The 27340-nt window shown below is 36.2% G+C and overlaps 1 protein-coding gene across 2 annotated transcripts in view; it reads right to left on the minus strand.

The window, feature by feature from the left end:
- The window catches only part of SRBD1 (S1 RNA binding domain 1), a 124282-nt gene that overhangs the window by 18324 nt on the left and 78618 nt on the right, over window positions 1-27340 (minus strand). For both annotated transcript variants that reach the window (XM_058802059.1, XM_058802060.1), the window contains exon 19: window positions 201-307. In XM_058802059.1, the coding sequence (XP_058658042.1) occupies window positions 201-307 (107 nt within the window). The remainder of the gene's footprint in view (window positions 1-200; window positions 308-27340) is intronic.

Here is a 27340-nt window from a genome sequence, read left to right on the forward strand (position 1 = left end):
CCTGGAGAATCACACATATCCTTAAAACCTGACTCTTAATGATTCAGTGAAATACTGTCTTACTGTGTCATTTTTATGTAATTGGAAGTTTAACACAAGAGCCATTTGCTCCAGCTGAGCTTGAGTCAGATGGCAGACTAAACAGAGACTCTGTGATCCAGAGCCATGTAATTACTGGAATAGGAAAATGTTTCACTCACCTTAATAGTATTTCTGAGCAGATGTTAATATCAACTCCTACAAAGCTGACACACTCTTCAACCACACTGTCCAGAGTTGCTTTGAGCAAAGTCTGTGATACATCATGCTAAGAAACAAAAATAGAGCTATCTGGTTACTGAAGTATTGAAGTGTACATAAACAGGAACTGCATATAGCACTAACATCAATAAAAGAGCTGCTGGAACTTAATAATATCTTATATGAAGGTACCAGTTAAAAATATGAATTGTAGAATATATTTTTAAATGCCCCCAATATCTCTTTGAAACATCTTTGCTGTGATACAAATCTCTATAATAAAGACACACTTCACATCCCGGTATTGCTCTTTAATAACCATTTCCCTGCATCTTGTAAAAATAAAACTTTACTTAAAACATGATTACTCAAAAGGAGTAATGCTTCTGGCCCATCCACCAGGTGTTGTCTTTAATCTGACATACCTATAAAATCAGTTTATTAAAAATAAAGTAGAGAAGAGATCACAAATGCTATACTTTTGCACCAGTACACACAGATATTTGCAAAATAGTCCCATTTAGGAGCATCACACTACAGCAGAGTTATTATTTACTAAATGAAAAAGCCATGCACTGTATGAAGGTGGGCAATACATAAGGTACTTATCAACCCCATGGCAACAAAATGTTTCAAATTTTGAAGAGATATTTCTGGGAAGATTGGCAGGTCCTTGACCAAAGCACCACTAATGGAAATGTTCACAGTGTTTCCCCCTTTTCCCCCTAAAACAAAAATCAGTCACACTTGTCAAAGTTAAAAGTTCTCAAGCTCTAAGATTTCTTTTCCTCCCAAATGCAGGCATACTTCAGCCTGTAACTGCAAGCTCCCCACACAAGCCCATCAGTGCTTAGAAGTCTGACCTGGAGGGAGAAGCCTCTCTAAATGCAGGAGCTAATTCAATCACTATGTTGGCTTAGCTTCAGGGCTCTTCTGCATCACTCATGTAAATCTGGGTTGATCTGTTGTGGTTTCATGATGCATTCATTTAGGACATCAGGCTGGATCCAAGCCAAGGCACCAAACACTTCATCCATTACTTTGTTTTATGTTCTAAGCCATTCAGATCTTTTAAAGATTTCACGGTTAAATTTAACATGCCAATAGCATCAATCCCTATCTAGTAACGCCGGTAGTTCATTAAGCAGTGGTTAATAACTGGGGAAGTTGTAAAACTTCAGGCAATTCATTTCATAGTTCCCTATTTCAGGTATGGTAATGGGATGCATTTTCATGATGCGATATAGAATAAAGTAACTTACAAACACAAAGCTCATATTTTGCCAATATGACTCTTCCTATATTAATTTTGCATGTACATGCACAAGCACTGGCATTTGCACACATCCTTCGTTTCATAACCACAAAGCTTGCTTGTACACTTGCAGATCAAACATCAGTTTCTACTTACTAATGCATTGCTACTGCAACATAATAGCTTCTTTTTGAATAAAAAGACAAAAAATCCCACACTGTCAAAAGAAGTCTTAGGTTTCCTTACGTTGCATTTTTCTGACTTACTGAAGATGTAGCTTCTCTTAATGAGGAATATATTCCCCCCTCCTCCTGGCATCAGTCACATAATATACTAGAGCTAAAGGCTTCCAGCTCACATGCACACTCATGCAAGAAATGCATTTATATAACACAGCACAAGAACACAAATTAAATGTCCAGAAAGAACACCCACATCTTCTCTTCTTTACCAAGTATAGCTGCCTAATACGGGCTAGGTTTTTCACTAAATGCTTTATTTGAGATTCACTGGAAGATAAAGATTCTAATTTAAAAGGTTTTTTTCATTATGATGAAGGAAGGCATAAGGAGAAAAAAGATGCAGAAGACAACTTCCTTCTGCTCTTAGGGAAGGCTACTGAATCAAAGGTACTTGCAAGTTGATTATGATACAGTTTCACAAGTTACATTAACAACTCCTATTAACGGCAGCAGTTCTTGGCCTCCTTGAAAAAAACCATCTTGTTCTAGACAACTGGTCTGAATATAGAGTCCATGGCAAAGGGAAGCTGCCATGTTGTCAAGTTGCTGCTTCCTCAAGTTTCAGATACATTCCTTAAGATAATGATGATGATTCTTCAATGATGTTGTTCAGGAACAACACAACTCAAAACAGTCACTGCCTCCACCATGCCTTCTAGCATAGGAGGTAGCAAAGAAGGAAATCCATTAATCTGGTTGAAGCTTTCTAAGGAGCTCTTGGGAAGAGACTTGATTCAGGAGAAGCTTTACTTCCAGCCTACAGAAAGTGAACCTTGATAGGAATTCAGTCCACTGTATTCCCCAAAAATCAAGGAAAGGATCTATCACAATCAAAAGCTATGCCTTCTAAAATATCTGTGTTAATGGAAGAAATGCCAGGGCTCACAGAATCTCATTTTCAAATGCACCATTGGTATTTATGTAAAGACCTGAGTTTGTGATTCCAAAAGTTTCTGTAAAATTCATGAAATACAAAACACATCTCTTGAAAAAAACTATAGTACTTAACTGTCTCTTTCTCTTGCCAAGAAGACAAAAAGTTCTCAGGTCTCTCAAAGATTATTTGCATCTTAACTTTATTTCTGTTTGACAGTCATCATTTAAAAACCCAAACAAGACATTCACCAGTTGTTTTTACTGCTGCAACAAGTAAAAGTCACGTGACTTGGAACGGACATGACAGCACATATGTGAAGGCACAGATAAAGTGAACAGGCAGATGTGACAGAACAGGATGAGCATAAAAACAATCCCTAAGCTACCACTACCTCACTGAAGTAAGGTACATTTAGCAAGTGAATGATGTTAAGTTGTAAAAGTCAGGAAGCCTTCCAGATGGCAAACCTGCCTCCCAAGATGCAGCTCCTGACCATCTTTCTTTGGCTATAATGAAGGAATTTTTACACTAAAAGAAGGCACAAAGAAGTGTTACACATTTAGTTTCTAAAACTAGTTAAAAACATTATTATCTCAATACTACTGCCAAGACTTCCTACTACCCAAAGGTTACACTTCAGAAAGGTTTAAAGTACAGTGTGTTTTCCACTCTTCCAACAGTTTCACTGATCTTCTCAAATATCAGAGGCTAGATGATGCTATACACTTCTGTGCACTATTTATATGCACTGGGGTGGTATCAAATGAGTCAGACACCAGAAGCACACACATACCCCACTCCTCACTCCCTACAGCAGGTTTGTAAAGAATGATGAACTGTTGCATTAAGTGCACCAGAATAAAACTCAAACTAGTAAAGCACAAGTCTAAAATGCCAGGCAGCTTCCAAAACGAGGTAATGCAGAACTTGATGTGGCACGGTCTCTGACAACCCCTACACACACCACTGATCACTGCATCAGCTGATTACCTGCAAATCCTTCTAAATAAAACACTTTCACTATAGCACTGACTCTGAATACAATGAATGAGGGTGTCCCTGCTAAAACTGTTCAGTGTAGTCTTTTAGCTCAGAGCCAAGCACACGAAGTGCTATCCCAGCTATGTCTAGCAACACTTCCTTTGGTGTGACATTCAAACATCATCTTGAAATTACTGGCCAAATATAGTTTTAGTTTTACTAAAAGGATACTCAGAAATGGCTGCCACTAAAATATTCAGTTTAATAGCAGATCTGAAGCAGAAGACTTGATTTTATATGATGATCTCCAAAAGGATTGATACTCCCAATTTATGGAAACTAAGGCCAGCAGAAGTAAAGGGCTTGCCACAATCTGTGGGATGACCAGTGCAAAACTGCAAACTTTTGTTTTCTGGAGAGTGATGATAAACAAAGCTACCTTGCTTCACAAATAGTATTAGGAAGAATTTACACATTTGTTTGGTTTGAGCTTTTTGTGTGGAGGACTATAGAAATTAATCTGTCCTAAGAAGTGTCAGGAACTATAACCATATTTCAGTATTTGTTTCTAAGGAGTTACCGAGTGAACTATGGAAGAAGACGCAAAAAATTACTTGCTTAACTGAAACTACTACAGTAAAGAACTGTCAGTCAGTAAATGAAATTCAAACATTACATTTCTCTAATATTTTTATAAAGAGTATCCCAAATATAACTTACATTCATGAACATAGAAGAAAATCAAGGGCAGCTATTTAGATCTCTGGTTACAATTACCGCTCAGATTTGTCCACGGCACACTTGTTAAAATTACCAGAAAAAAAACCCCACACATTTCAAAACAACCATTAGGCAAACTTATACTAAAAACCCTAACAATCAATAAAACTTCATTGTATATAATTTCATCAATCGTGGCACAAAATGTTTACTTCTGAAGAATAGTGTTTAAGAACACCTGTCCATTATGCACATGATATGTCCCAATACTTCAGCTATCTTTTCTTGCCATATGGTATGCAGCAGAGAACAAGGATTCTTATTTCACTCAGTTTCAAGAGTTACAAACACCCACTGGAAAAAATTACTAAAAACCTATCTGTTCCTTAAGATGGTACTCCCTCAACTGTAACTGAAATCCCTTTTGCAGTTTCAAAAACCTGTTGATGTGCACAAAAGGAAGGCAGTATTTTAAACAGCCTCTCAGCTCAGTTGTTTCTAGCAGTGCACCAGTACAGACACTGTAAAAATACAATTGTCATCAGCACGGCAAATTTATCACGTCAAAGAGCCAGCACTCACACAAAGCCTGGAGGCTGCACTTGGCCAATGTGCATGAGCATGGATGGTGGGTCAGCACACTAACTTTGCCTCAACACTAGATCACCAGTGCCAGACTAGAATGGGCAGCTTTTGCTTGCAAGAAAGTTACAACTCCAAGCTCTTTCTTTACCTTTGGCAACTCCAAAAAACTCCACAATACTAAACCTCCACAGAACACTAAAAATAATACACATAATTAAAATGCATTTGGTAACATTTATAAAATCAATTTCACAAAGGATGGTATGATTGCATATGTATCTGAAAGACAAATTCCAACACCTAAAAATTCTACTGCAACACACAGCAATTCTGAAATAATTGTTTTCCATTTACAAACATTAGTAGAAATTGACACAATCAGCCTGTCCTCATTATTACTTTAAAACACCCAAGAGCCAAGCAAGGCACCTTTCAACAGTCAAGCGGGAATTATTTGTACCCTGCAGAGCCTACAAATGCAGTGCAGACATGACCTAATGATGCTGGTTAGAAGGCAGTGGGGAGGGGATGAGTTCCCAAGTCTGGGCAGCAACCTGCAGGTTGTTGACCCAGGCTCAGAATTACAGTACTATAACAAGATCAATATTCAGCTTAAATAAGACTGAGCTGTGTGCCAGACAAACTATTTTGGGTTTTGATCAAGTTATACCTCACTTGTCCTTTGAATCCAAAAGTCAGCCTTCAATTAAGTAAATACAATTTAATTTTTTTTTTCTGTCAGATTGAGTCCTGAAAGACTTCTAACACGTCATAAAACACTATTTTGTTGGTACCTACTATTAACTTCTGCATCCATGAATTTTAATATTGGCATGTGCAACCAGTCAACACGCTTCTTGAAAACTACTATTTTTTTTCTTTAAAGAGTGGCATAGCTGTGCAAACTGAATGACTTTTACTGAAAGAGAAATTAGGTGGGACAACACATACTAAGCAAAGTTCAAAAATATATTATTTTACAGAGATTCAATCCATGGCAATGTGTTTCAAAATTTAAAAAATGGAAAAATATTACTAGTGCTGTAACCTACATAAAATTAGCTTCATTTTAAATGCTTGTTAGGCCACAAAAGTAAAATGCATTCATGACAAACCCTTAAGTACAGCAGGACTAAAGTAACAGAAATAGTCTAAGGAGAAGCACCTTTTCATGTCCAGAAAGAGAAAAAAAATTTAAAAATATACCCTACACATCAGGTGGAAAAGTTGGACAGTTCAGAATTGGGGTTTTCATCTCTATGTCCTCTGGAAAATCTCTTCCAGTTAGAGTCTCAGAAAACAAGCTTATCCATCTGATGTTTGATAAAAGGATCTAACTTCTTGTGAATTTCTTTTGAAGATTATTTGTGGTTTCTCCAAATGTTATATTGTTATAGGATAAATTGTTATCCTATGTACTTAACTCTGATTCATTTCTTGTTTCAAAACTCCAAATTCTGTTTATTTTAACAGCATATTGCTATTACTGAAATATCCCAGGAGAAAGAAATGGATTTAGATTTTCAAAGAAAATATTAAAAACAAAACCAAAGTCTTTCAGCTCTAACATTTAAAAAAAGTAAGAAACCAAAAATGCACCAGTTTATAATGTAAATGCTTTGAGTCACTTGCAAATTGCTGGAATTAATCTTATATTTACTTGTGCTTGTGTCCTAAAAGAAGCAGTAATACTGCCAAGCTTGTTACACAAATTCAGTCCCATTGCTGACACATCTTATTTCTAAATTAGCTCCTGTGACATGAACAAGTTAGCAGAAAAATGTATACCCAAAAACATCTTCCCCTTTCTAGAGCATGTACAAGTTTTCTCCAATGCTTATTGTTATGTGACTAAAGAGCAGCAATACAAATTTCAATTGTAATCAACTACATCATTTCTGGAGATTTCAGAGGGACATTTTTGCCAATGAATAGCAAAGGCAAAAATCCAAATTACTACAGGTGGAAAGCCTTGCATTTCATTTTAAATACAAATATGTATTTTGGAGCTCTTAAAGGTCTACAAATATAGGGGATATCCTGCAAAACTAGAGAAAGATAAAGCAAGGACCATCAGGAGTGGAGCTTCATAGATCACATGGTTGAACTCAGTTGAAGATTTTCCTGAAGACTGCTGAAGGATAAGAGGAGGAGAAAAGAAAGCTCGCACTAACAGAGGAAGAAGATAGAAGTTACAAAGCCCAGGTGAGTGTGGTCATGTGTGGGAGCTCTGTTTAGTGTGAAGTCAGGGACCATGCATGGCCCTGCAGCAGATGGGTGAGGAACAGCAGTTCCCGGGCACAGCTCCCACCCGCCCTCCTCAGGGCAAAGCAAGTGCCCAGAGGGTGTGAGGAGCTTGGCAAGAGGCTGCACAAACACACATGCTTCTTCCAGCTCTGCTGAAAACATGCTGGGGTTCCTCTCCACCATCTCTAATGAGGAATGTGGTACTTGAAATATTATTAAATACTATAAAAAAAACATAAATTAATTTAAGGGTATTTTCTATAAAGGGAAGATTAATATAGCTGATGCATATTTTATTGTCTCATATAACAAACTCATAGATGTCTCATATAAGAAACTTCTTAATGCTTTTCTCAAATTTAGTATGTACACCTAGCAACTGCTACAAACCAGCAATGCACTGAATGTATTCAATACAATGACATACATCTGTTCCTTCATTAGGAAAAAATGTAGATGCCAAAAAAATGACATTTAGTAGTTTTTTTTAGTCCCACATCCCACAGAATTAGTGACTATTTAGAAATAGTCAAGATACAATTAAGAAGGGAAAAAAAAGGTTTTATTTAAGGTGACACTACCTTCTGAAAATGCTTGCTGAAAAGAGCTTTAAGGTAATTCAACTTTTTTCAACCTCTCACCCAGGTCCCCATCTCTTTTCAAGTAGATCAGCTCCAACTGAATATGCTTAAAGAACTCTTGCAAATCCCCCTGCTATCTCTTTATCTTCTATTTGTCTCCTCCTTTACTTTGATCAGACACTCCTTCCCCTTTAATTCTCAAGCTCTTCCACAGCCTAGCTAAAAGAAAAAATGAGCTAGGAATGAAACAGAATGCAAGACACTGCCCTGCAGAAGACAGCCAAACCCAAATAAAGCAAGCTTATTTTCTCTGCTTACTAAAAAGCAGAGAAAATAAGTGTGATTGACATATGGCAACTCAAAAAAGTCGGAGTAGTGTTTACTGAATGACCTGTGGAAGACTGAAAGCTGACAGAAAACCAGGAAACATGTGGAAAAACAGAAGTTAGCTCAGCAGCAGTTATGGATTTGACAGGCAGAGTACATAAGCATCCATTGTGTCATTCACATCTTTGATAAATGAAAGCAATTTCAGCACCACTCATTACATATAACAGCAAATTATGTTTAAAGTAAAAGAATAAGTAAGCAACTGGCAAAAAAATCACTATGATATAGTAAGCTTATGACTTTTCAGAAATGTGTTCTGCACTAAGCTTAGCAAAATTTGCATTAAAACATGTATTTAGCACTTTTTGTATTACATACAACAACACTAGCAAAGTGTTTGCACATAGGAGGTTGAAAAGTTGACAGGTCTCAATATTAAATTAGTTGTGCTAATGTGTCAGCACTAAAATGTGCTTAATGACAATTTTAACAAGTGAACAAGAACACAAACATTTCTGTCGTTCTTAAAACCAAGCAACATTTCAGAACCACCGTCACCATTGACAGTGTATGATTGTTACTGCCAATGCAATTAGCATAATATAAAAATTGAGGAATCAAAATGAACCAGTAAAACGGCACAAACAAGAACACTACATTGTTACCCCCTACATGAAAATAGCAATTGAGTACTCTTGCAGTAGACACATTTTTATTCAAATAAGTAAGATCTTAGCAGGCAGAGAGAAAAAAACCACAAATCAAAGAACACTTATTTTACCAGCACCCCTAAAAGAAACTGTAATTTGTGCACTTATAACATAGTCCTTACTTATATTCAGGATCTGGAAATTCCTTCAGCAGCCTTCTTTAAAACATTAAAAAAACCCCAGTATTTCCAAATATGTAAAATGCCAAAAATACATAATTCTGTAGTGCAACTAATTTAGGAACAATGTTTGGAATAAAGTTTTTTTAGGTTTACCCTAATGTAAAATCTGTAAATAATAATCACAGTACTATTAAAAACTTATAAAGTTTACAAGATACTTTCTAAGTCTGAGCCTTTAACTTTTGTACATATGAATATATTCATTGCAAATCTGTAATCTGATCACAGCATCATTCATTTTAAAAACTGACCTCTATTTCCCTTGAAAAAATCTTTTATTTTATAATTAATCTAAAACTGAAACTTTTAGGCAAGCTTGGCAAAACATAAGAATAGAGTTAGAAATTAAGTACTTGAAAAATTAAGACCGAATACTTTAGAAACTCAAAAAAACAATTTTAAAATCAGGTATCATTATGAACTCTAATTATAAAAACTTTTTGTCCAAAACGCAACTACTGGCTCAGTTTTAATAATACTTGTAAGTGTAGTAAGGGGAACAGAGTTCTCTATTTGTACAAACATTTACAACTCCAGGTTGGTATATCACTGAGCAAGACAGAAACTAAAATCACCTCTGATTTTGTAGCACCTATGTCTGCCTCTCACCACCTGCAGATGACTTACAACTTCCAGAATCAAGGCTCCCTTGAAATCACTGGCTGATGGCCCTTTGAATTAATTAAGGGCAGAAGTCCAGTAGCAGTTTTATCTGTGCTTTGTAGCACTGGGAGTTAAGAGATGAGGTAGCAGATGGATCAATCAAATATTAGACAGGATTGTTCAATGTGTGTCAGCTTCAGCAAATTATTAGTTACACTAAAATAATCCAGAGTTTTTAAATATGAAAAAATAAATTGTTATTGGGTGTTCTTTTTTTTGGTAGAGAATTTGTAGGAACAGCAAACAACAGTTGTTCTCAATAACCTAGATTAGGGCATCAAGCTTTTGATGAATCCTCACACAAATTAGCAATGGCTCCGATAGGAAATTAGATAACTGAGACACCTTAGATCAGCTATGGTCAATCTTTCTCTTCTGGAACACACAAAGATTGGCAAAGAAGCTCAAGTGCAAGTCTTGTAGAGATTTCTAAAGCACCTGGCTGGGTAAGCTGATGCAAAGAGTGGAGCTAATTCAAATACTGTTGTGATGGAGAAGACAGCTTGTCTGGAGACCTGTCATCACTAACTGGCCCAAGCAACATCACCCCTCCCCTGCAAAAGGAGGTTACACGGACAGCTAATGCCCTTCCCAAACTGCAGATTTATCTCAAGACAGATATAACAGAAGATGCAAATCTTGGCCACACAAAGATTTGGCGTGTACCATGCAAGGTACAAAGGCAATTCTTGCATCCAAAGGCAATCCCACAAATACACATTTCTATAGTGGACACACTAGTAAACTTAGAATAATAATTAGGTTTTTTATGATTGCAAAACCAAAGAAAAGTCTGAGGAAAACAAAAATATGAGCGACCATTAGAGGAAAAGTTTAAGAAAACCACTCTTTTTCACTCTTTAAAAACCCAGGCAGTCAAGAATATGAAGAGGAAAACGTAGTTCCTGAGTCTAGAAAATCTGCATGTTAGAGTAGTGCATTCTCAAAAACTCTGAAATCACTTAATAAAATATCAGAAGTACTCAACTTCTTCCAGACTTTCAGTGGCAGAAAAGGCATAGCTGGTACTGCAGAGATACAAAGTGGTGACTTTTGGTTTTGGTGTACTTTACTCAGACTACTTTGACCTGTAGGTGACAAAGCTTCTGGGAGATATATGCTTACAGAAACAGTTTTTGTTTTGCTAGGCTATTCTAAAATTAGAATAGTAATAACCTCCCCTGCCACAGTCACACACATATAGCAGAACCTTTAAACTTCACACTACTTCAGTATAGGTACCTGAAAACAGTCCCAGTCTCACAGACAACAAATCAAACCCACAAGTACTTAGTGATTTCTCCTTAACTAAAAAAGAAGTAAATGAACCAGAAAGGACCACAATTCTTCATTTCCTGACTACAACCCAAGCATCATTACCCAGAAGTGAACAGGACACCTTTTGCTTCTCCAATATTTTATTATGTTCATGCATTGATCGCTGTGTTTGCTGATCGCTTGGACCAGGGCCAGCTTACAAATGTTTCTGTATCTTTGCTTTCAGCTGTCCATGTATCAGCACAAAACAAAACACAACTTCTAAAGTAAAGGACACTTTGAGCTAATAACCATTTCTCATTGAACCATCGTCTTATTACAGCAGGAGTGAAAAAAGTGCTGTAACTGAACCAGTTATATCCTCTTCCAGAGGAAGTGATGACATGAGTTCATTGCTAAAAATTAGTCTGCCCTCTTTCATAAGTTTTTTTCAAGTAGGAATCAAGATTTGGATGCAACTAGGCTGTTCCCTCAGACTAATAGATTTAAGGTCTACACAAGAAGTTGGAAAATGAAACTATTTAATACTCAGTCAAATCCTAACAGTGGGACAAGTGTCTTCAAAAACTCATTCCCAAGTTCTCCTGTTGCTCTTAACTTCTAGCAACATCAACCAGACCACCTCACATGTACAACCAAATAGGACAAACGCCTCCAACATTGTTTCAGTCAAGTATCGTCTCAGTCAAGTACATTCCTAAGACACTGTCATTGTAAAACAAGGTATGCGAAAAATTAAAAATGGCTTGTACTTTGATTTGGGGGTTGGTGGGGTTTTTTGTTTTTTTGTCTATTTCTGCTGTTTTGTTTTGATTTCCTTCTTCCCTTTTAAGTTAGGTAGGATTTATGAGGAACACATTTTTATTATTACATGTATACATCTAAAAGAGAACTGGAAACAAACATCCAAGTGGTTCAAGTTATACGCATAGCAAAGACCTCTAAGTGTGAGGGATGGAAAACTGGTCCAAAGTATACCGAAAAACAGGTAAGTTAGGAAAATGAAAGAGAATTGCACATAGATGATGGTACATCAAATGAGAGAAATAATTACTCTTTCTTGAAAATGTTTCTCAACAGAAGACAAAATGCTTCTAGCTCCAGCAGCCATTTTGAAATTTATACTTGGAACAAACAAGAAGCTACAACTGATGTTCTTTATAATGCCTCATGCACAGATATGTTCTTTACGTACTCAGTCTTCTCCATCATTCAATTCTAAAGCTTCAGAAAATAAATGGATATCCCACCAGGTTTTTCAAGAAAGTTTAATTTCTTCCTTTTTTTATCTGCACATGCTGCACCTCATTGTGCTAAAATATGCATTTTCTTCATCTGGAATCTTTAAGTCACAGTCAGTGAAAGAGTTCTCTTGGAGAGCTGCAGCTTCAGAACATTTTCAATAGCTATTAACACAAAACAAGCACAAAAAAGTTTGCTATGAAAAACTTATTACACAGCAAACTGAAATTTCAGCAACAAAATTCCTTTGTCACATACAAGAGTGTTGTCATACAGTCCAGTTCCAGCCTACAGTCTCTTCAGATGCCAGACATATAAATCCATGCTGCCATTTTCAGAAGACTATGGCATTTGCCTAGAATTTACTCTTATTTTCAACTGGTTCAATGGTTTCAGAAAGTATTCATATCTTTAAAGAGCTTATATCATTATCTATTTTCTATTTGTCCTAGTTAAGGGACAAGAAAAACAGGCAAAAAACACACTCATGGGAAAAAAGCACATTCTGAAAGGTATCTCACTCAGGATGCAGACACTCTAAGAAATAGAAGCCTTAGCAAACTTTTTCTCAAAGCCCTGAAAAACTAATCCCAACAACACATTAAGATATGCCATTTACTTGGGACACTAGCTTTTTAGAAAAGATTGTGGAAGAAGCATAATGCCTTCTTAAATAGAGCTGGGAAATTATATGGTACCTAGTAATAGCAATGCTGGATCAGATCTCAGGATATGATAAAAGAGAAAGACACTCTAATGACATGCACACAGAGGGAAGGAATGCTATGAAAATAAAGACATGGACATTCCATTCTGCACACAGTTCAAGCCAATAACTGCACCATTACCCTTCTTATCCACACTTGTAAGATCTTCCAGCAAAATGCATGAGTTCTGTAACAGCACTACTCAGAATTAAGTACTTAATTAAGAATTAATTAATAATTAAGTACAAACTAATTACCTGGCCCTCAGGTAAGCAAGGAAAAGCTATGACAGGACCAGATTTACCTGAGATATCCCTGAGATATTAATTCATGGTAACATATATACATAGCATCCATCAGCACAGCTTTACTACGGCACTGTAGAGAGAAGCAGTCGCAGAGGAAGAGGCCCCGGACAGAAACTTACACTTTCTAAAAAGACAAGACTGAGAGCATCATCAGGAACACTGCTTTAGAACAGCCTTAATTAAAAGTAGCCTTTATCTGTAATTTAGGAATAAATGGATTTGTCACTGACTTCTTTCACCAAAGAGACAGAAATTTAGGAGGACATGAAAATAACAATTCCTTTACTTCCCTGCTCCAGCTCATTATATCCATCAGACAAATTAAAGCAAAATGATGGACAACTATACAGCAGGAATAAAGGCTGGAGAAAAAATACTCAAATGGAGGGGGAGGAGTTTAATATTTGCAAAGATTGTCCAGATGATCAACCCACCCACTCTGAGGTCTTGTGATGTCTAAATTTATGATCGTCTTAAGGGAGCAAAGAGGTATGAAAATTTTCATTCACAGCATGCTTCTGTACAAGCTGAGAATGTGAACTTGAAATAGAAGTAAAACTAAAATTGAATTAGAGGAAAAGCAAAAAAAAAAAACCAAAAAAAAAAACCAACAACAACAACAACAAAAAAAAACCAAAAAAACCCCCCCCAAAAAAACAACCCAAAAAAACCGTGTTAGAAGGATACTTAATTCCTCTGTCCAGACATACATGGCAACCCTGGAAGAAGTCCAGGTTCACTGAAAAATTTTTATTTTGCTCTGTAATAACATACAGTATTTAAACCACTACAAATAAGAACAACATTTGTTCATGTTAAACAAAACTAGCAAGCCAAGATTTCTGTGACTGCAAATCACTAGTGTTTCAGTCCTTAATTTGATAAACATTCTGTCTTAACATATCTTTCTTAAAAAAACAAAAAGATGTCACATGAAATGACCATACACACTCCTGAAATTTTACCACAGATTGCTACAGAAGGAATACCAGAAAAAGTTACCATTAAATTTGTAATTTTTAAAAAAAAACAACCAATTTTAAATGTTAAGTGCTATTGCTGAGGAGTTATTAAAAAAAATCCAACCTGTGCTACTACGCATGGGAATAATTGTGAAGCAATAGCATGTTGGTTAGTCTCACCTGTTCTTTGTATTCTAATTATTTATTAGAATAGGAAAAATGTCTATTTGCAATCAGTAATACATGACGAGAATGTATTTCTATAGCAAATGACATGGCAGACAGCATTCCCAAAGGGTAATCATGTTCCATTGCATCCAATGGGACAGTAGCCATTTACCTGTAGCCCCTGTATTGCAAGTGGAGTTCAAGGTCCCAGTACTTCCCTCTGCATTTTGCATTGTTTGGGTCCAACTTCACAACAGCTCAACTTTCCTTTGAAGCACTGCCACATCAGGGCTGTTTAAGAATGAAATCTGCTTGCCTTTAGGGCTTGATTGAGTTAAAGGGCAAAATCCTGGCTCCATTTGAAGTCAGTGGGCAGTTCGCCATTTAATTCAATTCATCTCCTATTTCACAGTGACCTTAAGGATATACCAAAATGCTTGTGCCCATGTATCCTGCTTCTGCTTGCAGGAAAATGTGGTGGCATGCACTAGCTCTTAACAGTAATGGCTGGTGGCAACTAGAATGCTTTTACTTTGAACATTCACATGAAGCTCACAAGCATTCACAAAAAGTTACAGAACAGAACTGTAAACATTGGTTCATCAACAAAGTTTATCTTCTGGTTGGGGATCAAAAATTAATTTTAAAATTTAGAAACTACAGAACGGACACCTGAGAAAACATTCACTTTCACTTAGTCTAGATCATTTCAAAGAAAAGGATGAAGCAAGTCATATTTTATTTCAACACAAGAAGTCCCATGGTTTTTAATATTAACTAAAATGTAGCTGTCCCAGTGCCAGATCACAAACATCCCAAAAGACATAAGCAGGACATATTTCACATTACCACCTCGGCACCCTGAACAAACTACAGTGGCATAGGGTTGGATGAATGTATCAATTTGTGTATCACCATGGGCAGGTGCAAATCTATAGGGAAGGTTTTATACAAGCAATTAAGCAGTTAAAAGAACAGTTGATCAGAAATTCTAACTGTGGTATATAGCTCAATAACTTACAATTACTTGTAATCAATGGCACTCTTTCTCATGTCTTTAGAAAACAAGATTTAAATGCTCCCAAATAAAATCATACAAATTTACTCCTATAGGACTCTACCAATAACCTGTGGAAAATCCCAAACATCTTCCCATGTTTTACTTCTCACACTTAAGTAAAGCCATCCATCCAGTGACAGATGCTGGGATGCTTGCAGCTCTACTTTTTTTCAATTCCCTTACATAAATAGCAATCTCTTTCAAAGTTAAAAATACTCCTTTTCCTTCCCAGCTAATGTATATGGGTACTTAATATCCTTATTTAGAAGCTTGGCAAGATACACATAGGGAAACTAATTTTGCATAACGTCTCTCTCTTTCCTGCTTTCAACATCCTGGCATAGTATTAAAGATCAGCTCAGTAAAGTCGACAGCAGAATATTTGCGTTAAGCACTGCTTTCTCAGTTTTTGACTAGAAATTACATCAGTAATCAATGCTCAGAAAAAATGCTTCTACCATAACCTTTTCATCATACCCAAAATTTCAAAATAATAAAGGCTGCAGTTCGTAATTTTTATTTTAAGACAGACACTGTAGTATTTGTACAGACATTAAAAAACATTTTCCACTTATTTTCATCATGTAAAATGAAAATATATTCCATCACTGAAATTATAACACAACCTAGCTTCTGCTAGCTAGCCCAGGAGAGCGAGAAAGGGGAATGCCAATTAATCCAATTACTGACAGAGAAGCTATCAGGATGAGTACTTATCAGGTCAGGTACAAAAACACATCAGAAGCAACAGTGTTAAAAAAACAGAAAAGAAAAATGAAAAAAGAAAAAAGCTCACACTCCCTGTGCTGAGTAGCACTATTAAATTCAGATGCAGGGTTGTGTTTAGGTTGGACAGGCCCCAACACTAGAACAAAGTCAGTCTGTCTCAGTACCATAACCAAATTCTACAAGTTAACAGCTTTTCATGAAAAGCTGCCATTTCAAAATGTCAATCAAACCTGAATATAAGTGGGAACTCCTGCAGAAATAACCAGCTGCAGGTTTGAAAAACATTTTTCACTGAAAGTGGAAACACAAAAGATGTTTGAATGAGATCTCTTTTCATTCCTGTAACAGTAGACGGTCATTTTCACAACATCAAGGACAAAAACACAAGACAAAATTGCAAATAATGTCTTGAAAGAACCATTTGCAGGGGTGATGAATGATTCAAGTTACAAATGACAGAATTATTGGCAAATGGAAACTCATTAATATGAAAAAGCTTCTCTTATAAGACTGCAGTTTGTCTCCACTTTCTCTCATTGTATCTGAATGATTAGGTTGTATTAATTTCATTGTGTGTTTAGTACTGGCTTTCTCACCTTGAAGCAGCAGCTTGCACTAAGATCATCCGATTTGCAGCCTAAGTCTTTTGGGGGTTTATGTGTTTAGTAAACAATTGAACTACTTTCAGGTATTAAAAATGCAGATTCTAACAGAGAAACTAAAACTTATGATCTACCCATAGAGAACACAATTTTTCCAATTCAGTTCTGGACACACAAACATAAATAAGTCATGTTTATTCAGTTAACCAAGGAAAAAAATATTTATACAAGTGTACATAATGGAAAAGCAGCTTATCAAAATCACTTGGGCCACATTCTCCTTTCTAAAGAATTTGGCATGAACAAAGCCATTTTCTCTACCATCTGAAAGATGCATAGCATATCTGAAAATGAATTTGCTGTCAAATATGAGCATCAATTTCTTATTCAACAACTGGACTGATATAGCAGTGTTTTGTTGCACAAATTTCCACATTCAATATCATGAAACAAATGTAGTCAACAGGGAGATTTAGTGAAGAGTTAAAAGAGTATATAAGATTCCCCCCTCCAAAAGGTAACACCTGCACTGTAGTATCATTGTCTATTTTGCTTATTATTAATAAATAATAAAAGTATTTTGCACAGTAGATGAACACCTCATCATGTCTCAGAACATAGAGTATTAACATAGACATAGTGCCGTACATATATTTATCTCCTTCCAGCATGACTATCACTATGATCATCAGACAAATGAGAAAATATTAGCTCTTCTGAATGACAACACCTTTATCTTAAGTTATGCTTTCCAAACTGAAAACACATTTACATAAAAATCAAAAATGAGGATCTGATTAAACAGCATAGTTATATTAAATGTAATTGAACACACTTAAGCTGTAAGACTTTGAAGAGCTGGAAATAACATAATTCTTCAGCAGCATTCACTGAAAAATAAGATGCTACACAACATAAACTGAAACAACTTGTCACTTATAACCTCACTGTACTGCAATATCAGTTACACCATCCAATTTCACACTACAGTACTGTTTTCTATAGAATACATTAATTTCTGATATCTCAGATCTTAATCTTCATATTACCCTGAATAGATACATATTACACTGTAATATGTATTTCTCTAGCTGCAGGCTGCAGCACACTACCAGTTACCTTAGAACTTTTCCTTACACTCGAAGTTCACTTCAGTAGAATCACAGTAGAACAGTAGAAATTTATCAATGCTGCTCCCAACAAGAAGACAAAAAATACAGCAAGATTTTTTTATCACTAAATCTTGTTCTTATTGTTTGGTATCACCAACATTTGTTTTTAAGTAAGCTGGAGCATATATGCTCAACTCTGAGGTTTTGGGGTGAATAATTTGCAGTATGAAAAAATAGCTGAAGCAAGATTAACTTCATCATAAAATGCTGCTACCATGCCATTTAAAAACTGAGACAGAAAAAATAAAAGAAGGAAAGAAACAAACCATGCCAAACCTAGTGCCTTAGCAAGCAGAGTGTTTTTGAACATTCTTAAAAGCATTTACTATTTACTTCAGGAAACAGCTTACAAGTCAAAACACGCTGGAGATTTTTTTCATTTTGTTTTGCTTCGAGCTGCCAATTGTTAGTCAAGATTACTATTCATTTTACAGGAGTGTTAAGAATGCAAATGGTTAACAGTAGTATAAACTATATACTTGGTTTAAGTTTGAATGTCTAAAACTATTACACACTGCATTCATCTGCATTCCCTGTTTATGGGAATGAAATATGTAGTCATTTGAAGTCCACAATATGTATACTGTGTTTGTAATAACTGCAGATTTTACAAGCACATTATTCTTTCCATTAGGATTAAAACCTCACCGAATAGCAATTTGTGAAAGAATTCTAGCAGGGCCCTGAGCCCAGAACTCTGACCTCTGATGAGATGCTTGGCAGCAACAAACTCTAGGTCTAAGCAAAACATCTGGTTTGAGTTAGACTTCCTGAAAAAATAGCCCCTGTACTGGGGAAACTGGTATTCACTCAGCTTTGTCTATACACTTTGACTGACTGCAACACTGCTGAGGGGGGGTGTGAGGAAAAGAAAAAAGTGCTTTGCTAGAATGCATGTCAATCACTGCAGGCTTCTTGGTGGCCTCCGAAGAGCCAGGCACTCACGCTAGGAGACACTGCACGCGTTTGTTCAAGCTTCTTGGGATTTTTGCTATTGTACTCCAGAGCTCAATGTTTTTTTCAGAATTAGTGCCAACTCTGAATTATCTAATCCAAAACTACAGTTGAGTTCAAAATAGAAATTTTGCCTGAAGAAATAGTTTCTGCAGATTCTTTCTAAACAATAATTGTTTTATCATCATTTTCCTTACAAATTTAGACAATCACTATGATCATAAAATGAATGAGGATATTCCCAACAAAAACACAAACTCTCGCTGCCAAGAAATTTGTAAGAACAGCAACAGCTTTTGGTTGGCACCCAAGATTTTTCATAGGCAGCGCATTGTTGCATGCAGTACCTAGATATAAGAGTAGGACAGTAGGGTTACTAAAGAGAATGCTGACACAGAGGGGCGGGTGTCCTGAGCCTCCTGCTCTCAGACCTGTAATCAGCAAATGCTCCAGCAAGAAGGATAAGAAAAGGATAGAGCCGGTTCTTGCTTCTCACTTTCCTGAGATGGGAAGTACACCCAAGCACAGGGTAGGTGAAAGTGAAGAAATGCACAACAATTGCAGGCTTGGTGTGAGTTGCACTTTGTTCAAGCTGGCAGCCCAGGTAAGGAGCACAAGAACAGCTTGGTGCGGTGGGTAGGACACAGCTTCACTTTGAGACACGACTGTCAAGAAGTATGTGGCCAAACTCAATTCACTAGATGGTTTTTTTGCAGGACACTTTGCATTTTTAAGCCTCATAGTTTTAAATAGTTTAGCCATAATAATGAAACAGCTAGCAGTATATATTGAGACCTGTTACATTAACAGATACACAATGCAGCATTAAATATCTCATATAGGCTAGGGAAGCTCAAGATAATTGAATTTGAAAGCAACAGATAGAGAATTTAGTGGAGATTTCTGTCAACACATTCAGCAATGCTGCATTTACACACATGTATGTATAAGAGATGTGTGATAAAATTTATCTATGCACAACTTTACTGTGTACAGAGAAATTTACCTTTAGGCACTATTAGTAGGCACTGCTTATATTAGCTGAATACCTTTTCTGTACACTGTCTACTTAATAAAATATATTGTTGTAAAAAAAGCATCAGAAAAAAATTCATCTATCTACTGCTCTATTTTATACAAGTCTGTCATATGACTGTATATTGTTAATGTACTCATAGTTTATTTTCTTCCTGTGATTGCTAATGCAATAATATTTTTATGCCTGTTCTAACAGTAACTTTACACTGGAATTAAATGTCAATTTCTACTTTCCACCTCCAAAATTTTAAATTAAGTGTCATTGATATCAACCCCTTGCATTCAGGCAAAATGCAGCCACCAACTCACAAAGGGACATTTATAAAATAAGCCTTGCTTGTTTGAACTGCAACACTGCCATCACTGGAGTTTCAGCTGGGAGACTTAAATAAATAAAAATAAACCAAAGTAATAAACACCATGTTTTATGGAGCTGCACAGAATTAAAAAAAAAAATAAAGAAAGAAAGAAAAAAAAAAAGAAAAAAGAAAAGAGGTCCTCCTGGCAAACTTGAAATATTAGACTGAAAAGCTGCCTCTCTCATGCCGGAAGACTTCTGGCCCCACTACTCAAAGTCATTTATGAAGGGCAGTCAGCTGTGGGCAACAGGGCCACCCACACAAATGCCCATTATGCCCTTTGGAACTGTAAAGACATGCCCTTCTGTCCATGACTATAAAGAAAACAAAACAACATTCCAAAGTAAGGCAACTTAGCAAATTTCTGAGTGCAACACGAGTAATGAATCCTACAAACATCTCAAGCAACACAAGGCAGGTGGAAAAACAGAGCTTCTTAGCCCAAGGCTTTGTAATATATAGTTATGATGTTCTCCATGGAGCTAAGTTTTTCTACTACTGATGAGATTCCAGTGGCCCTGTTATCCTAATGTATGCTATGAAACAGTTTTTTTTGCTTTTGGAGAAATAAATCACATATGTCCATAGACATCAGTTTTCTGGAAGACTGAATATAATTTTAGAATCATCACCATCAGCTGGTTGACAGCAATAAAGACAACATTCACTTTAAATAACCCTGAATTATATACAGTTGAGTAAATTAGAATTTGTTTTGCTTTAAGGTCTTCCAAAGTTGAAGCCAACATGCTGAACAAAAATATTAAACTATCTATAACCCTGTGTCAACATATGATGCTACTGGGAATGGTAAGTGAATTAATTTTCCAAGGAAAATTAATTACTTATGACTTACAGTTGTAAAAGCAAACAACGTAACTCTGGATTAGGGCACATTAATTTCTGTTTGGAGTAGCGATTAAATTAATTTCATATAATTCATGGTATGTAATGGAAAGCAGAACAAAGATGAAATCTTAGACAATGACTGACACAGAAAAAAGTGTATATTTATGTTCCTGATACAAAAATAAAGGTCACAGATATTAATCACTGTCTAGCGAAACACGATTTTAGTTTCTAAAATGATTTTTTCAAAACTGTTTGTTAGGATAAGTGTTATTAGCAAGATAAAAATCTAAAAAGCAACAAATTACAAAACATCAGAGAAATCTTGCATGCTATATTGTCTCAGTGAAAAAAGATGACAGCTTTCAGTGATGTCTTTTGAATGACATAACTGTCACAAAATTATCATGAGGAACAGCAACACTAACTTAAATTCCTCCTGCATTAATTTAATTTCAACTTACTTCTTGCTGTTCAAGAGGGAGAAAGGTTTTATCACAGGTCCAATATTAAAACAAATATGTACATTAACATATTGTATGAATTTTATCAGTTACCTACATTTTACAGTAAACAGCTAATGAGAAAAATTAATTCAAAGCCTAAGTAAACATATGAAAGAATTCTTTAAGCATTCCATAATTTGGTATTTGTTAAAACTACATAAAAATAATCATCTTATGAATTTCATTGCAAAACATCAAGTTCTTATTTTATTTAATACCAACCAATGAAACCATATGTATTAGCAAATCATTTATGGTTTTAAAGTATCATAAGAATTTTAATTGCCACTTCTGTTCTCCCTACTGAAAGACAGCACAAATTTATTGCTCATTCCAGATCTTTGGGTATCAAATCAACAGCTGCTGTGCTACAAACTCACATGGAATCACTTAAAAACATGATAGTATTAGTATATTTCCTTATGAGTCAAATGAATATACTGTTAATTCATGAAACCAAAACAACAGATGACCACTGCACAGCAAGCAGTGACTATGGAATTCCAGCAACAAATAATATTTACATTTGCACTGTTTAAACTGGCCCCCCCACATACTCAAAGCAAGTGATTCACATCCCTACTAACACTTTTACCTGACTTTAGACACTAAAGATATGTTTTTATTATGGTAATAGTTTTATCAATTTGATCATTATAATATTTACATTAAAATCTGAATACAATTTGTAATAAAACACCTTAGAAATTAATTTACCTCACATAAAAGATAACTGACCATGAAACACAAATTCACAAACACAAACAGCTCCTAATAGGTACAGGTAACACCATAAGTAACCTGCAGCTCGGTTTTTTATGGTAGTATTTTAAAGTCTCAAAAATGTGAAGAACTTAAGTTATGAAAATTTAACAGAAACCCAGATGAAAGGAGCTGAACAATTCTTCAGTGCTCAACTTGCATATTTTCACTTAAAGTTATTAAACACTTGAAATGTAAACAGGAAACCCAACAGCATCTCATACATTACAGAAGCTGTTCAATCAAAATACTTTTACAATACTTTTACTTCATCATCATCTTTTCTGTTTCAGCTTTTAGTCAACCAAGTCAAAACAAGTTTTTCCAATCCAATGCACACAGAAGCCATATCAAGATGAGCTGCAGGATATCAGCCTCACAATTCCCATTTGGCTCCTCTTGCGACTTGGCTCCCCCATCAGAACAGTCTTTCAAAAAGTTTAATATGCCTGGTGGATCTTCACTCAGGTGGTCAGCCTACGTTTGAATTAGCTCTGCCCAAGTACATTTACAAAACTGGGAAAAAAATCAAACTGAAATATTAAGCAGACTTGCAGACAGGGTACCCTACATCTGGGCAATTCTGCTCACAACTTTCTATGTGCTGCTTTTATAGAGGTCTGGAATTAAACAACCTTTACACCTATTTTCCATGAACAATAACACATCTCACTTTAGCCCTATTACAGCATGAATCACAAGTCTGTTGTCATATGGTGACAAAAAACTTCCTAACAAACTTCTGCCAAGAGAACTGGTAATTAAGCAATCAGAAACAAACTGACAGGGAGGGCAAATCTGTCCAGCAGCTGTTTCCTATCAACACCCTTAGATCATCCCACCTCAGTACACTAACACTTCTGGAGCTCCCCCACTTTTCCTACAACCTCAGCAGCTCTGTAAAAGCCCACATATGCAGGTACAAACTCTCTAAAAACAAACAGCAGTAGTGTGAGAGGGGGATTATTAGCAGTAATGTCTAAAATTTACCTGCAGTTCAAGTTGCTTACAAAGGCACATCTCTGACAAGTGTTCAAATGCTGTCCACAGTGCATTTTTGGTGACAGCAGCAAAAGGAGATGCAGTCCATGGGCAGTTCCATGAGTGACATGTGCAGATGGAGTGATACCACCGTGCTCTTGCACTCTTTGTAAATACACATGCACACATTTTGCTTCATTTCCTTAAAGGGGCAGCATCTCACCCCATTAAGCTGGCATGTTTTCCTGGAGATGCCAGTAAATACAGTGTGCCAGCTAAAATAACTTATAACACAACAGTTATTTCTTTCTATATCCCTTTGTTTTGTTGCAAATGGCTGTAATAGACTAGCAAAAGTTTATTGTGCTTTGCTGGCAGAACATTTGATTTCTCTTTGCCAGCCAGAGAATAGGTAGATGCAACCAGAGAGACTGCCAAGTTACAGGATACATAAACCACTCCTGGCAGTCAGCAGAACTGCTGCTGAAGATTAAATTACACAAACTTGCCAGAGGTGCAACTTACTTGGAAAGCATTCCTAAGTTTTGTGCACCTACTTTAGTAGGGTGGGGAAACATCCAAAACATTATGGGGTTATTACATCTCCCTGGCAAAGCTGTCTGCAAAGACTTTGCTCCCATTGGATATCAGATGGCTTTGTTCACAGAGCTTTACTTTAAAAATGAAAAGCTCATAACTTACTCTAAAAATTATGTTGGGCAAAGAGCACGTGTGATTTTTTTGTTTGCTTTCCTCACAGAGCTAATATTTCATCATTACTACAGGAAAATTAAGGATGCCATAACCTGTGCAGTGCTAAAATCCTGTATTAAGCACAAACCTATTCACCAGCCTACATATCCATTTAAGTCAAGAAATAAATACACCTTTTTCCTTACAGACAAGACACTGGATTTTTGGACTGCTCTAAATATTTTATAGGTACAGCCACCACACCCTATCCCTCAAAAAGTTTTTGTAAATCTTAAAATCTTGAGTACTTCTCTCCCTCTACCACAAATTTCAAGGCAAGCAATCACTTGCAGTATGCAGGAAAAACATTCAGTGCCAATAATCTCTTTGCAGGAGACTGCAGGTTCACAGGAGAGGTTTAAGTTTCCATTATTGAAGAGCAGAGCTAAGAGCACAATGAAATACTATCCTGCATGTCCCTGTCTTTAAAGCCCCAGTGAGTTTATTCAGAGATAGAGATGAGATCCAATACAGAAGCAGCCCAGAATTTGTCCAGTTACTACTTGTTTTTTAATTTACAATAATGTCAACATATCAGTTAGCCTATTTTTAAAATTTATACAAGTATAGCTAGTTTCTTTCATTTCAGATTCCAGTCCACTAGCATATCTCCTTTTATTAGGTTTTTCAATTTAAGGTAGATCCATAACCAGCCAGCTGCCATACACTGCCAAAAAGGAATGATTTACATTTATTACTAAATTGTTTGATTACTGCAAGATACACATAACTCAGTGTTGATATTCTCACCCTTAGACTTTGCTTTGTTTAAGCAAAGATTCTCTGTAGGCAACCACTTCAATTTAAGTACGTAAAACCAAAAACAAGCTCATGAAATTCCAATGTTATCCAAGGAGGTTCAGTTCTTTGCTGAACTGTATGTGTATATTCAGCATAGTAATACAGAAGGAATGCTGAAGCCTTTTGTAGACAGGCTGTTCAGCTGGGTGTTGAAACCTGCAACCTACAATTCTGACCAGCAAACAACATTCCTGCTGAACTGTGTTTCCACAGGAGCTATGTGAATCACACAAAATAAAGCACTGCTCACCTAATACGACGTCCAATTTTTTTAATAAAAAAAATGCAAGTTGAGAATCCACACAAACTTGTTTTAGTAAGCTTAATACAGCAAGCTCAGCTCTGAGTCTGTTTTGACAATCCCACCTCAGAGGTTTAAAAAAAGACACTCTTGTTCATCATGTCATCATACATGAGTGATTCTCCTATGCTGTCCAAGTAATACACCTAGCTACTCATATACTCTATGGGTCAATCAAGAAAATCCCCCAAAATAAAGAAAGAAGTGGAATAAACTCCTTAAAAATTCAGTGGAAAACACACTCTCCTGAAAAACAATCAGTTCCAATACTTTGCTTCACACTATTAAATAAAAGTGTACTACATAAAGAAGATATACCCAAAATCAGATACCAATGATACAAAGTCTCATATATTTCACCATTTAAAACTGTGTATCTATTCTAAAAAAAAAAGAAGGTTTTGTCAAACCAAACACTGATTCTTTGTGATGACCAGTGTTTGGATTCTGACAACTCATTTGCAATCACTAGTAATAGTTACCTCACAGCTTTTTCTTTTATTAGAAGCTTTCTACTTAAACATGAATTTTCAAGTTTTCATTACTTGAGAAACAATACAAGATTTGCTTTACCCAAAGAAAGCTACTGAGTTCTGTTTTCTGGAGTTTTGTAAGAAGAGGCAAACAAATAAATACCTGCAGTGCAAAGGACAAGCCAGATTCTATTGCAGTAAAGACAACAGAAATAATGCAGAGTTTTTCAGCCCACAGCTGAATCAGGCTGAACCAACTACACCTGGTCATACTCCTGCACTTAGAGGTATCCCTGAGGTTGTCCTTTTTGATCCCTGTATTTCTAAAATGTTGCTATAGTTCAGCTCTCAGATATCTCCATTGCATCAAATATATAGTCAGATTGTCTCCAACAAATAATATGCATGATGGGTGTTCACCAGAAAAATAAAATTTTAAGCAGTACTACTGTCAAAAGGGAGGTTAATAATGTCCCTCACAACAGGAGGGTTAATAGCCCTCCTGTTGCAGAGGGACCACCTGGAGGTAAAAAAAAAAAATCTCAGCAGTGATGAAGCCATCCACAGACATCTTTTGAGGAAGACAACTAAAGAGTGCAACAAACAAGAAGGGCTATGGGCAATTTCAGCCACATACTGGAGAGGCCACTAACATCTCTCCACCACTGTCTATCAGTTGCCCCTGTCTGGCCCTGAGACAAGGAAGGAAGGACCCAGGCAAGGATCGCCTGCAATAGCAGACAGCACTCTAGAGAGAATTCTAGGAGAAAGAAAAAAGCTCCTTCCTCTCCAACTGAGACACAACCTCCAGTGAGATGCCTCACTATTAACTAGCTGGATTTTAAAGGGGTTTATATCTGGTCTAACCAAAGAGAAAGCGTATCTGATTGAAAGCATTCTCTAAATTTGCACTGTCATTTACCAAAACATACTCATCTTCTTTGGGGGAAAATCTCAAGCCTAGAACTAAAATCAAATTGCAACTGAAACAATAAAGCCTCCTGCAGATAATAATAAAATGCAAAAACAATGCACTCCAATAACTAGAAGACCATGGAAAGGAAGATGGATAGGAGGGACAAAATATATTATCCCTTAAATCTTTTGAGGATGCTAATTTTCCAAACACATTCAACAGTGAAGATGTTACCACACCCAAAAATAGATTATGAACAGATTTTTGGACTCCTGAAATTATAAAGACCAAATAGGATACTGCTTTTTACAGATCAGTCATAGTGCACATTTTTTAATATTACACAGATCTTGTCAAAAATTCTAATCTTACAACACAGATCACATTTTGTTCATAGGCTACAGATGAGTGTGACCTCCATCTATCTCTCTCTCTCGCTCTCTCTCTCTCTCGGTTACCAGTTTTTTTAGGATCCAGGGATTTTGTACATCAAATGAACATCAAAAGACCAACCAAACTTAACATATTTCTTAGCTCTATTTATCATTTCTCTGCCTTTTAACACAGATTCAGGTTTTGACATTTTAGAAGTATATTAATTTAATTCCCCTCTTTACTATGATGAAAATTTAGCTTAGTGCTGCTTTGCTCACCTCTGAAAAGTTGGGGTTTTATTTGAGAGTAAAGTTTTTTGTCTTCTTATTCATTTTCTTTGCTCTGAAATTCAATTCCCTAACCACAATCTCTGTGAAGCAGCTTTATTCTCAGCTCTTTTCTATATCTTCCAAGATCATTGCAACTGCAAT

This window comes from Ammospiza caudacuta, chromosome 3 (assembly GCF_027887145.1).
Source record: "Ammospiza caudacuta isolate bAmmCau1 chromosome 3, bAmmCau1.pri, whole genome shotgun sequence".
NCBI lineage: Eukaryota > Metazoa > Chordata > Aves > Passeriformes > Passerellidae > Ammospiza > Ammospiza caudacuta.